Source organism: Fukomys damarensis, unplaced genomic scaffold (genome assembly GCF_012274545.1).
Source record: "Fukomys damarensis isolate Sample0158 unplaced genomic scaffold, DMR_v1.0_HiC HiC_scaffold_19, whole genome shotgun sequence".
Taxonomy (NCBI): Eukaryota; Metazoa; Chordata; class Mammalia; order Rodentia; family Bathyergidae; genus Fukomys; species Fukomys damarensis.
The window spans coordinates 12632274-12645171 of NW_022900931.1; the positions used below are offsets into that span (position 1 = coordinate 12632274).

Sequence of the window (12898 nt, forward strand, 5' to 3'; positions counted from 1 at the left end):
CTCAGTGTTTATGCTACAAAATCAGTAGAGCTGGCAAAGCCCAGAATATTTAACATCTGGTCTTTTGGAGGAAGTCTGCAGACCCTTGTTCTAGTTCATTAAAACAAACGAACCTGAAAAAGCTTCCCCAGTTACAGAACATCTTTGCAAAAACTGATGTTCTACTGGGTTTCTTCATAAATGTGTTTATTCTTATGCTTTTTTTCATATTAACCTTTTTTTAAATGAACACATTGTAAAACAAAACAAAACAAAACCCTAGAGTATACTGTGGATTTAAAAATACCACTGCTTTTGATATGGGTTATTTGGCACTAGTCAGGTGCCGTTGTTGGGTCTGTACTTGGCCTATTTCATTTTTTTCTCAACCTCTCCCTTTACTATAGTTATTACCCCTCAGCAAAACAAGCATGATAGGGCCTGGGATTTAGCTCAGTGGTGCCACTGCCTGCCTTGCAAGCACAAGGTCCTGGTGAAGCAAACCTCTACCTTAGTCATTTGCTGTTTTATCTCTTCACAGCTGAAGTGCAAGGCTGTAGAAGAGAGCTGAAATAGGCAGATATTTTGGCCTCACAGGCCCTGTTCTTTCATTAAAAGTTGTTTATTTTGGAGGATGTAATCCCCCTACCCCCAATGCATTGTTACTTTCCTAAACCAAGGACCTAAATGGGTAGAAATTATGTGTAGCTCTGCTTGGGGACAGCTGTGCCCCAGATGTCCTGAAGTAAGGTTTGCTTTCCAAAGTAATCCTTGCTGAACAGCTCTTCAGCTCCCCACTTAAGTCAGGGATCAAGCACAGGTGTGCAGGTCCAAGTGGGAGGTGGCTGAGGTATCATAGGTCTGAATAATTTGAATGCCATAATAAAAAAAAAATCTAAAAATGTATTTTAAAATACCTTTCCATATTTAAGAATAAAGAGCACAAAATAGAATATACTTGTTGAGATTGGAAAGTAAAGAGAAGCTAGATCACATCTAGGGCTTTATGTTGATTCCACGCCTCAGCAGACTGTTATGATCCTTAATGTAGCTTAGGGAAGTCTAAAATGAACTTCAAAATGACTTTGAGAAGATGATGTGTAAAACAGTAACAAGTCTACCCACATAGAATTGTACCTAGCTTACATTTCAGTGATCTAAGCACAGGGAGGCATTTTTTAAACCATGACATAAATTATGGCCACAAACGTTTGCCTAGACTCAAAAGTGCTGATTCCCCCTTCACATGCAGTTGACATCTTAAATTCACTTTAAAAAACTAGAAATATTAGGAAATACATTTATGATAAAACTATTCTATACAACACAAAACATAAATCTCTCCCTGACAGAAATTTCAAGGAACTACATTGTTTATGCTAAAACTACATTGATTTGATGCTGACGTAATTATGTTCAATCTTTGCACCTAAATCATCACAGATTGACCTGATGTCCTTACAAATTTACACAAAATCAAACCAAAGGCAAACACAAAACATGAAATGTCTCCTTAGTACTTTGTCACGATTTGCTTTAATCTAAACAACTTCCAAGCCAAGGCAGACATAAAATCTCAAAGTAAAAACCTAAACATCCATCAGAGTAATTAATTCATAGTCTCCTCCCCCTTTCTACTCATTACCCTACCTTTTAGGTATGGATTCACACAAAAGGCAGTTAAGGTAACAATGGAAGTAGTGTAAGAACCTGCTTAGGCTAGTGTTTGTTGTTTCTAAAATACATACTCAGCCACTACAAAAATCCACAAGGCTCTTTTTGTTTCAACACACTCACATGTAAATAAAATGGTGGAAATACTTACGAATACCAACTCCCAAGACTTCTAGGTAGATGAAGTACGTTACTAAAGAACTTTGAAATGGTTATCAATGCTAGATGTGTTTAAGCATTCTTAGCATTTTAATATAAAAGCACATAAAAACCTCACTGATTAAAAAATGTAAACTTTTCTGATTCTGTGACAGTCTAGGAATGCTTTAAAAGTCCTCGGTCATTCAGAAAGTATCAGTTACAGAGCTCAGGATCAGTAAGTCATCTTGGAGGATGAGGCTTCTGTGCAATAAAAAGCTGAGTCAAACCCTTTGTAACACGGCTCAACTTCCCTAAAACCAGCATGATGATCTCAAAGGCAAAGATTTTTCCGTTCTCTATTCCTTAAAAATCTAAAACTGTTTTTACCATGTTTTCAGTAAAATCATCCTGTGGCGGAAATGGTAATTCCTTCAAAGTCTAAGTCTTAAATACTTGCTTCTTTTTTGCCCATAAAACAAGATTTTGTTAACGCAGACAGTCTTGGTGTAGAACATTTTATTTTTCCCATGAGACAAAGTTTAGGTCAGTGGGAAATAATTTTAATCAAAGAATTGTACATTTTCTCCCCTCATATCCTACTGTGAATTAGGAAATGACATTGAAACCCATTTCACTACAAGTAAAATATTACAAAATATTTACATGAAAATATTAAAAATAACTCAAACAAAAAGATGAAATAAACTTTTCTTGAGAAATCTCTATTCCAGGGCCCACGGCACACAAGAGTGTCAAAACATGTAAAAGATGCCCCTGGCCACAAACTTCCAAAAACTTGGAGAAGGGGAAGAAATGGGATGAAAATGATGGCGTGGAGAGTGGACATTAGCAGCACTGCTTCGGTAACCAGTCTTCAGGATGAAACACCCTCTCTCGTGCGCAGGAAATCCCAAACAAGGCTAGACTCTAGGATATTCCTTGAACTGAAACTGGAAAATACCCTGACAGTGAAGCAGCTTTCACCTAAGCTCTAATGTGTCTTGCTCCATGAACCACTGCTGTGAGCAGAAGCCTGTTTCGGCCTTGAAAGCTGTCACAGCAGCCCTTCCATCTCTTTCATGAAAGCTTCATAAACATCATCCTTAGTTTGTACTGACACAGGAACAGAAGGACCAGATTTGGGGGCTGCTTTGGCAAGAGGCACAGCAGAATCATCCTCCGACTTTCTCTGGGGGGCAGCAGTGGCCCCTTTATTCTCCCGACGTACCCTTAGTGCAGTGGGCACAAATCGAGTAATCTCCGCCTTGGGGTTAGTGATCTGGGGCTTGGCGCTGATGGTCGCTGTGGCTTTCTTCTCAATGGTGGCTGCACTTGTGTCATCCGCCTTGGGTCGCTGAATCAAGTTGGGGGGGGCGCTCAACACGCCTGGGTTCGGCAAGGGAGCTGGGGGGAAGAGCCCAGGTGGGGCGGGTCCGAGAGGAGGCACCAAAGGTGGGCGCATCATGCCAGGCCGGGGCGGAGGGATGCCTACAGGAAGAGGAAGAGCCAGGTGAATACAGGGACGAATGCCATTTCATTTCTATTAAACTACTGTTAGAGCACTACCGAATTACGAAGTTTAAATGTAGGTCGATAAAACTAAAATAAAGGTAACATTTTACAGAAAAAAAGCTGAACTCATACCATACTCTTTCAGGAACGTATTTTGATAGTAGAATACAATATTCCCCTTCACTCTGTATCCCTACACTATATAAAGTAAAATTACTGACTGGTTTCAAATACTACTTTAAATCTGACATCTCAGGATGTGACTCTCACTGTCCAGTGCAGAAGGCATGAAAGTCAGAGTCAGGGATTCAACCCTACCCTAATTTATTTATTTTCATAAAACTATCATTGCAACAAGGGTTAAATCAATGGGCAGAAAATAAACATTAAATCCTGGTCAGTAAATGGACCCGAAATGAGAAAACATAATTTCAACACGTAATTACTGGAAAACAATTCATGTACTACCAATGGTTAGACATACAACCATCATCATGTATCAGGGACTGCAGATTTTAATGTTCTCTGAATATAAAACACTATGCTATCGATTAGAGACAGGTAATTATTCTGTGTACCACTAAGAAAGACAAAGCCTAAGCTGGGGCACTAAAGCCCTTGTGACTTTCCCCCTGGTGGCACCGAGCCCAAGGGTCTTCCCACTGATCAACATTCCCACTTTTAACATTTTTTGAGACAGGGTCTCACTAAATCATGTGGCTGGGCACAAACTTGGATTCTCCTGCCTCAGCCTTCTGGAGGGCTCGAATTACACTCATGCCCAGCAGTAATTATAAACCTTAAGCTGAAACTCATGCAGATGCATAAAACAGCTTCAGATTTACAGCTATAATTGTAAAAGCACAAAAGCTCTAATATAAAATTCAACCCAATGTGGTCTATGGCTGTAAAGCCCACAAGTGACTGGCAAAAACAAATGACATATTTACTTCAAGAACTCTGCATTAATCTAGGCCAACAGCAATTAAAATCCATCACTGATCATTAAGACGCTCTTTGTGTTCTAGATACTGAGAAGCGACAATGCCTCAGAGCATATGAAGAACACGGTGGTATTGTTACAAAAATGAAAGCATCACCTGGCGGTGCAGGGGGAGGTAACCTTGGTGGGGGGCCCCGGGGAGGAGGGCCAGGGGGCAGCCCCGGAGGAGGACCAGGGGGAGGGCCAGGGGGTCGGCCCGGAGGTGGTCCCGGAGGTAAAAGTCGGGGCAAAGGCCCTCGGAGTCCCGGCATTCCAGGTGGTCTCAGGAAGGGAGGAGCCCCTGTAAAGAGAAAAATGATAAATAAATGTCACACAGATATACATGAAGTAATAATTGTATAAATGGCTTGACTTAAAAGTTTAACTCAAAATTAGATAACTTCATTAACTCATTAAAATATGTGGGAACAGAATTTATTCTACAAATATCAAAGCATTAGTAAAAGGGTACATCTCTTCTGGGCTGGAAATACACAAACATGAGAAAAACTCTTAAACAGTTCAAGAATAAGCTGCAAACGGAATATAAGTCAGATTGCTTCAAAGACTCCCTGAATCTCATTAAGATACAGTCTTAATTCAGTGAGAATAGCTACAAATGGTAATTTTGCTTTGTACCAATCAAAAAAGGGTTACCTCACTTGAAGCCAATTGGACTGGATGATTCTAAGAGGGACTAAAATTATAAAAAGCCAAGTAATTCCCTTGGTTGTATCAAATTGTAAATAAGGTCTACTTTTTAAGTTGAACACTTTATGAACAGACTGATTACCTTTGTCTTCATTAAGAGAACTGTAATTTACAAAACCATCAGGATTATCTTGACATGCAACAGTTTTTAAACTAAGAACATCATGAGATACTACTAACTGTGCTCTAGTCTCACCTGCTACCAATTTAGAACTGGGTCAACTTGTATTAAAAAGCAACACTAAAGAGTCGGGCGTTGAGTTCCAGGTCAGTCTCAAGTACATAGTGAGACCCCGTCTCAAAAAACCAAAAAAAAAGGAACACTAAAGAAAGTATAGTTACATGTTCAAATTTTTGACTGCTATAGACAGAAATAAGAACCTTGAAAAATAAAAAATGAAGAGCTTTAGAAAAAACAAGGGCCTGTCAAGACTTCAGCTGTGAACAATGCTTTAGAGATGAACAAGTTTCATATATCTTTTGAGGATTCTTGCTATCTTAAGAGGATTCCATTAGGAGGAAACAAGAAAGCATTACTACTAATAACGTATCTTTTCTGGAAAGATTTTATTAAAGTTAAACATGTATTCACATCCCGTGAGTGCTTACCTGGAGGTGGCCCAGGAGGGAGGCTTGTCGGTGGTCCAGGAGGCCGCAAAGGTGGAGCAGGGGGTGGTCCAAGAGGAGGTGGGCCTGGCATAGGCGGTGCTTGGATCTGAGAAGGAGGAATAGACTGTGGGGGCGCCTGCTGCTGGGAAGCAGCAGCAGCTGAGCCATCAGAATGAAGATCCTCCTTATGCTGTTTCTGTGATTGCTTCTCTGCTTCGGAATCATCAGAATCATCATCATCATCGTCCTCTGAAAATTCCTCTACTTCCCGGCCCTCCTCGGGGATTTCCTGACCTGAAAGAAAATTTTACAATGGGTAAACAGAGTTGATTCATTTTTTACAACCTGGAGAAGAGCAAAGACTGAAGATAGACGTTAAGCACATTCTTAAAAAGTAACAAACAAATAGTCTTCCTCGATAAAGCTCTTAGAAGTGGAAGAATGAAATGGTATTCTGCGCAACCGTGCTTGGGTAGCAGGGGAACGATCCCAGGCTTCAGAGCAAGACAGACCCACGTTTAAACGCATGCTCAACAACTCACTCACTAACTGTAAAGCTTGGGCAGCCTATCCACTGGTTCCAAACCTTAATTTTTATAAACAGAATTACTTATTTCAGGGTTCTGAGATACTAATTAGAAAACTGTACACAAAAGCAAGAGAAGGTGATGCACTATTTCCTGCCTTACCAGCCATTCGAAGCATCATGGCTTGAAGAGGAGTCAGCTCCTTCATGTTCTTCTTCTTCTTTCTTGATTTTCCAGGCATATCTGCAAACCTCACACTCAGACCTAAGGGGTCAGGGAGGGTGGGAGAAGAGTACATAGTAATCAATAAAATTCAGTTAATGTTTAGTATATAACTTAAAAGTATTATAGTTACAACCCATTACTGGGCAGAACTGCAGAAACAGCTATATTAAAGATGCAAACTGGTAGTAAATATATGCTACAGTGATTTAAGATGCATAAATCTTAAAAGTTTAAATAATGCTATTTATAACTTTATGTCAATGAGATTGACTCCTCAGATAAAACCCAATTCTATAGAAAAATATTCACTGCATTAAACCAGAAACAAACAGAAAGGATATAAGCACAAAACATACAGAACTGAAATATAGTTAAAAGATTTACTTCCTTAAAAGATACAAGGAAATTCTGCTATACGTTAAGCTACAATTTTCTAAAAAAAGGCATAGGAAGAGATGGAAGGCTATCTACCTCATGAAGCTAGAAAAATCCTAACACCTACACTAACCTATAGGTCAACATAAAAAAGAAAGAAAAGACAAACATTCCATAAGTGTGCAGGGTTGCTCCCATATATAAGATGGTTTCACAAAGGAAAAGCTAGCAAGGTAATTCATTATAATAAACAACTCAACAAGAAAAAAACCACATCCAGTAGATGTTTACAAAATATTATTAAAAAAAAAAAACAAAAAATTTCTGGCAAACTGGGAACAGAAAGACACCTTTTAACCTCACAAAGGCTATCCAGCACGCGTTATTAAACCTCATACTCAATGGTTCAGTATCAGGAGCATTTTCAGTTGGTAAACATTGAAGGAAGATAGTTATTTTATGTAGACAGGACTTTAGTTTGTTTAACCTGTAACCTTAGTGCCTAGAAAAATGCCTGGCATATAGCTAAAAACTCAATAAATATTAGTTGAAAGAATGTCAAAACAAAGCTGGGAGATACATTTTCAGAATATGTATGCTGATGAGTATATATAAGAAAAAACAGTTGGCAGAGAAGGGGAGGAGAGAAGGGATCACAAAATCCCAGAGAAAAATGGAGCAGCTGGGACTCTGATTTTTATTTTCTTGCATAAGTTCCTACCCAAGAGTTTTTTACACTTTCCTAGTACCATTTGTCTCTGACACTCTTTATCCTTTTGGTTCTCAGTCATGACTAAAGAACAGTAGAAATATTTGTCATCGCTGTTAATACAGTTAGCATTACACATACCAATACAACATATGTACCCTGTATGCCAACTGTAGGCTAAAAAAACAATCCCTGAAGAAGCTCCAATAGTAGTGATGTTTGACAGAACTACTGCGCACTCTATTAACTGCATAAAATCTTTCTTTTTCTTTTTTTTGGTACCAGGGATTGAACTCAGGACCTTGAGCATGCAAGGCAGGTGTGGTGCCACTCAGCTATATCCCCAGCAAAATTTTCAAACAGTAAGTACCATACACCATAGATAAATGCAGTTCATGATTCCACTTACAGATGTACCCGAGTTATAATTTTGGTTCACGTTTAGACACCATGAATACAGAAAATTCAAGGCACAAAGACATTTAAAAAAGATTATTTAGGAAGAAACCAAAAGACTATTCTTTCTTTCCTATGGCATACCCACGGCAGCTATCTTTACGCTGTCAAAACTGCATACACTATTTACTCCTTACATTCCCCGAATACTATGTGTCAAGATTTTTCAAAATAATGAGACACACAGGTGAATACAACTGTGATCCCTCCTTTCAAAGAGCTCACAATTACTTTAGCACATGTCAGGGGCTTCGGCTGTGCGCTCCTCCTTGGCCAGGACCACGGACATCCGTCCATCTGCACGCACCTGACTTCTTCTCCTCAGGGTTGTCTCGCTCGCCATCATCACGGTGCACAAACTCATCCCCCTCACTCTCTCCTTCTGTCCTGTCTGTGTCACTGTCGTCAGTGCTGTCATCGTGCTTGTCTTGATCCATGTCCTCAGGGTAGCCGTCGTCTTCACTGGTGCTGGAAACGTCATCGTCATGACCTCGCTGTGCTGGAAGGGGCAGAGCATGGAGCAAGAGTCGATTAAACGCTCCCCTGCATGGTCTCCAGAAATAAGAACTATGCTGATTACATGACTCAGTATTAATCTGTTTAAGCAAGAAATCAGTATATAATTGCAGCTATCTGAGTTTGGTTTTTTAATAGGTAATAATTCTAAACATTCCTTTTAATAATGTAAGCTTTAAAAAAATTCAAATTTGCAAACATTGCATTTAGCAACAATAAATGGTCATGCACAGTGAAATGAGTGTCTGAGGACAATAATGCTGAAAGAGGACAGGCAGCCTAAAATTAAGGGGTTGGTAGTAATGCTGTAAAATCTCAAAGAAAAGCCCAGTTATTATAGGCCAGGAATCATGACACATGGCTGCAGTCCCACCATTTGGGATGCTGAAGGAGGAGGATCAAAAGTTCAAGACCAGCATGAGCTACACGCAACTCTAAGAGAAAAGACTAAACAAACATTCCTACACATGCTTATGCAAGATTCTTGTACTTGGTAGATTCTATGATTTATCCATCAGTACATGCATTAAATATACATGGTATTCTCATTTATTTCGTATTTCTGAGGGTAATGGACATGTTAAACAGGGCCAACATGGAAAATGGCAGTGAAAGGGTCGCAACAAGAAAGAAACAGCCATGCCTTACCAAGATCAGGACTATACAACATGTCCTCATCTCGCCTACGAGGAGGAAGATCCAGAGCAAAGCCCACTTTGCGGCCATACATCTGCAAGACTTGAGGAGGAGGTGGGCCAGGGGGAGGACCGGGGGGTTTCCTGCCGGGGGGCAAACGTGGAACGCCATGCCCAAGAAGAGGAAGGATGGAAACCGCTCGAGCTGGAGGTCTGTAAAAAAAAAAGGGCGATAGTGACCATATAAGAGTAGTGAAGGGGACCAGGAGGAGCAAGGTGGATCGGGAGCAGAAGGGAAACAAAGAGTAAGATGTGTTATGTGCCAACTCCCTGCAAAGAATGCAATAATTATGTAGTGTGAGCAGTACTAATAAAATACAAACACAAATTGAGAAAAAGGAAGAAAAGGGCTAAAGGTGTAGAAGTGGGGATGGTAAGGGAACATAATAAGGGAAAAGAAAAAATATGAGAAAATGAAATTATGGAAACAGTCTTTGTAAATAGGGAAGGGTGCAGGGGGTGAAGGGAAGGCAGGGGTAGGGGGAAAAATGAGAACCAAGACCTGTCATGTAAAGGTACAAGATTCCAATGGTGAATGTAACTGTACTGTATACCTAAAATGTACCAATAAACTCAATGATAAAAAAAAATACACAAATTGAAAAAAGACAGTACTTATTTCTCCTGAATTTCCAAGGGATTTCTCCACATTTAATCAAATGTCACATTGCTTATATCCACACTGCCTTTTATTTCTCACTGTACTAATTTTGGCACTTTATATCTGAGGTGCTTTTAATGAACGCTGATTATGATACCACTTCCTTACCCATAGGCTGAGGTTTTCTTTAGGATGGAGGGTGGCTGGGCACCAGGAAGTGGGATGTCCTGGATTAAGATGTTGGAAGGAGCATGCGGCATATCTGGCAAAGGAATACTCTCTACTTCCACATGCTGAGCATTCTGAAACAGAGAGAGACTTCAATAGCATGATAAAGTCATCCACAAACTCAACACTAAAAATTTCACGTCAGCTGTTTTATACCCTGAATCTGCTTGCCAACTAACAAACATCATGAAAAGATAAGCACTGAAAGAATATTTATCTCTTGTAAAGAACCAGGCTACCTGTTCTGTTCTTGATCCTTTCATAGGATTCTACCCCTAATTCCTTCTGGATATGATTTGAAGCAGAAGCAGCTGTTCAGAGAAGTCTGTTTTTTTTCTTTTCTTTTTAAAGACAAAGGTCTTGCTTTGTAGTTCAGGCTGGCCTTGAACTCATAGCAAACCTCACAGCTTCAGCCTCCCAGCGCTGGGATTATAGGCGTGTACCACTAAGCCTGGCAGAATCTGTTAAAGGTAGCAACAAAGGTGTTATTTAATGCTCTGGATGATAATGTATATTAGTTAACGTATACATTCAGCAGAACATCGACTCTAAAATTAGTCTGCCTTTGTTGAATGTGTGCCCTGTACTACATGTATACCATTAAGCAAGTTATCTTGTTTCCTTATCTGATAAGGATAAAATGGGACCCACAATACATACTTCACATTTTATCTTTATTCATTTTTAAAGTAAAATTTACAATGAAACGTGTAATTTCAATGAGTCTTGACAAAGGCACATATATATGTACCTTGTTCCCCTGCCCAAGCAATCCCTAACACTATTATTCCAAGGCAACTACCTTTAATAATTTTCCCCTCTATTGTTTTGCTTGTTTCAGCATCTCATATAAATGGAATTACTATGAAAGCTTAGTATGTTTTTTTGAGACAAATACATATTCTTTATATTTTCCTATCCTGATTTATCATTAGGTAATTTTTTGTTTGCTGAATAGTATTCTAGTATATAAATACACTACAGTTTGATTAGGCATTAACCAGTACTAGACACCTGGACTATCAGTTTTTGTCTATTTACTGTGTTTGGAAGACAGACTAATTTTTCTTGCATAAGATTTGCTGGCTTACATGGTAAGGATGTTGTCTTATAACAAACTGTCACGTATAAGAAATTTAAAACAATGAATTTTCCGATAAAACTTTTGTTTTTTTGAGACAGGGTCTCATTATGTACTTCAGAGAGGCTTTGAACTCAGTGATCCTTCTGCCTCAGCATCCTGAGTGCTGGGATTATAGGTGTGCACCACCACACCCGTTACCCTTTAAGAGCAAACCTTGATTAAAACATTTTATTTTTCTTTCACAAGAAACTTCATTACCTTGACAGCATCAAAATATTGGCTAAGTTGAGCCCTTTTCTGTTCATATTCTACTTCTAGCTTTCTCAATTCTTTGTAAATATCTGGATTCTCCTTTTCATAAAGTCGTAGGATACGTTCAAAGGTTTCACGAAGTTTTTTACGTTTATCTTTCAGTACTTTTTCATTTAACTGTGGTTGTTGCACTGGGTTAAACTCTGGGAGAAAAAAAAGAGATTATAGAGTTATAAACATTATTTAGTCAGAGACTATACAGTTTAATAAAAACTTCTTGGATAAGGACTGGTCCTGTCATTTAATTCTGCAATCTTAGGCACACTCTAGTCCTAAGTCTTCTCTGAAAAACGGGGACATCAATTATTTTGTAACAAAGCTCTGCTGATAAAATGCAATTGCAAATAGAATATGCAGTGATGTTTGACTGATCACTCCTATGGGCTTTACTTTCAGTTCCTTTACCCCAACAGGGATTAGCACAAGACCCCCAGCTCTGCCTGGTCAATCGTATATAAGGAGACTGACTGGCACATGATCCACACTGGTACCAGATCTTTCTCTTAGATAGATGGTAGGCAGGGATAAACCAAACTGAGAGCAGTCTGTGGCTTTCTCTTTCAACCTCTCACTCTGCAGATGTCGTACTTTCCATCCCAAGTATTTCATCAGCATTATGTTAAATGAAGCAAACAAAGCAGACCAGATAGGCAGACAGACAGTCCTGGCATGGGACTTCAATGGGGTCTCAAAGGTGGGCCAGCTCCAAAGGGGGAATTTCTTAATTATAGCAGCCAACGTCTGCTTGTTGTCTTCTCCTCTTCCCCTTTTCTTAAAGAGTAACAAGTTGAATTACCTATTTCTCTAAATCTTATTAACTATAAATCCTGGTGATTTATTCAGATCTAGGAAGCATATTCTTATATTGTTCCTAGTGTGATTAATGAACGTGCTGAATGTGTGAATTTTAATCCCACCTTTGCCATTACATAGCAGTATGGCTTTGAAAAAGGTATGCAACAGCTGTGTCAATTTCCTCACCTATACAACAAAGAAACTTACCTACTCTAAAAAGTAATTGAGGCTCAGATAACATGTATAAAAACTGAAGCAACTTCAGTTATTATCATAACCTTTTAAAACAACAAAGAATAATTTTAGACCATTTAACATGGGGTCCTGTGACAACGGAGGGAAAATAATTGTCTCTAGTGATATATGAACCAGGTACAACAAGTGAAATCAATTATAGCTAACCTTGGAGAGATGTGGGGTCTTGGCCCAGAGCTCCCGACCAACCTACTTCATGGACTCTCAAAAGTCATTTTGGAAACTTTGCGATACCATGGCCCCATGTGATTGGATGTTTTGAACCTTAATTAATTCATCACTGAGGAATTCTATCATCATTTTTACCTACTACCCTTTTTTGGGGGACAAACCACTGAATCTGTTGGATATCTCCATAAACAATATTTTATGTAAAAATCACTTTAAAACAACTGGAAAAAAAGGTGGGATACAGGAAGAACGCAGAATTGACAAAAATTTGACAGCTGATAAGCGTATAGGAGTTAACTAGTCTTTTTTTTTTTTTTTTTTTTCTTTTTTTGAACTTATAA

At 39.1% G+C, this 12898-nt stretch overlaps 1 protein-coding gene across 3 annotated transcripts in view; it reads right to left on the reverse strand.

The window, feature by feature from the left end:
• Positions 1-1930: 1930 nt before the first annotated feature.
• Positions 1931-12898, reverse strand: part of Wbp11 (WW domain binding protein 11) — a 15976-nt gene continuing 5008 nt past the window's right edge. For 2 of the 3 annotated variants that reach the window (XM_010638427.3, XM_010638428.3), the window contains exons 5-12: positions 11283-11479; positions 9881-10014; positions 9065-9264; positions 8208-8399; positions 6298-6399; positions 5609-5902; positions 4407-4589; positions 2849-3282 (exon numbers count right to left, since the gene is read on the reverse strand). In XM_010638427.3, the coding sequence (XP_010636729.1) occupies positions 2849-3282; positions 4407-4589; positions 5609-5902; positions 6298-6399; positions 8208-8399; positions 9065-9264; positions 9881-10014; positions 11283-11479 (1736 nt within the window). Of the gene's footprint in view, positions 3283-4406; positions 4590-5608; positions 5903-6297; positions 6400-8207; positions 8400-9064; positions 9265-9880; positions 10015-11282; positions 11480-12898 lie in introns of all 3 variants that reach the window. The other variant, XM_010638426.3, reaches the window with a different exon arrangement.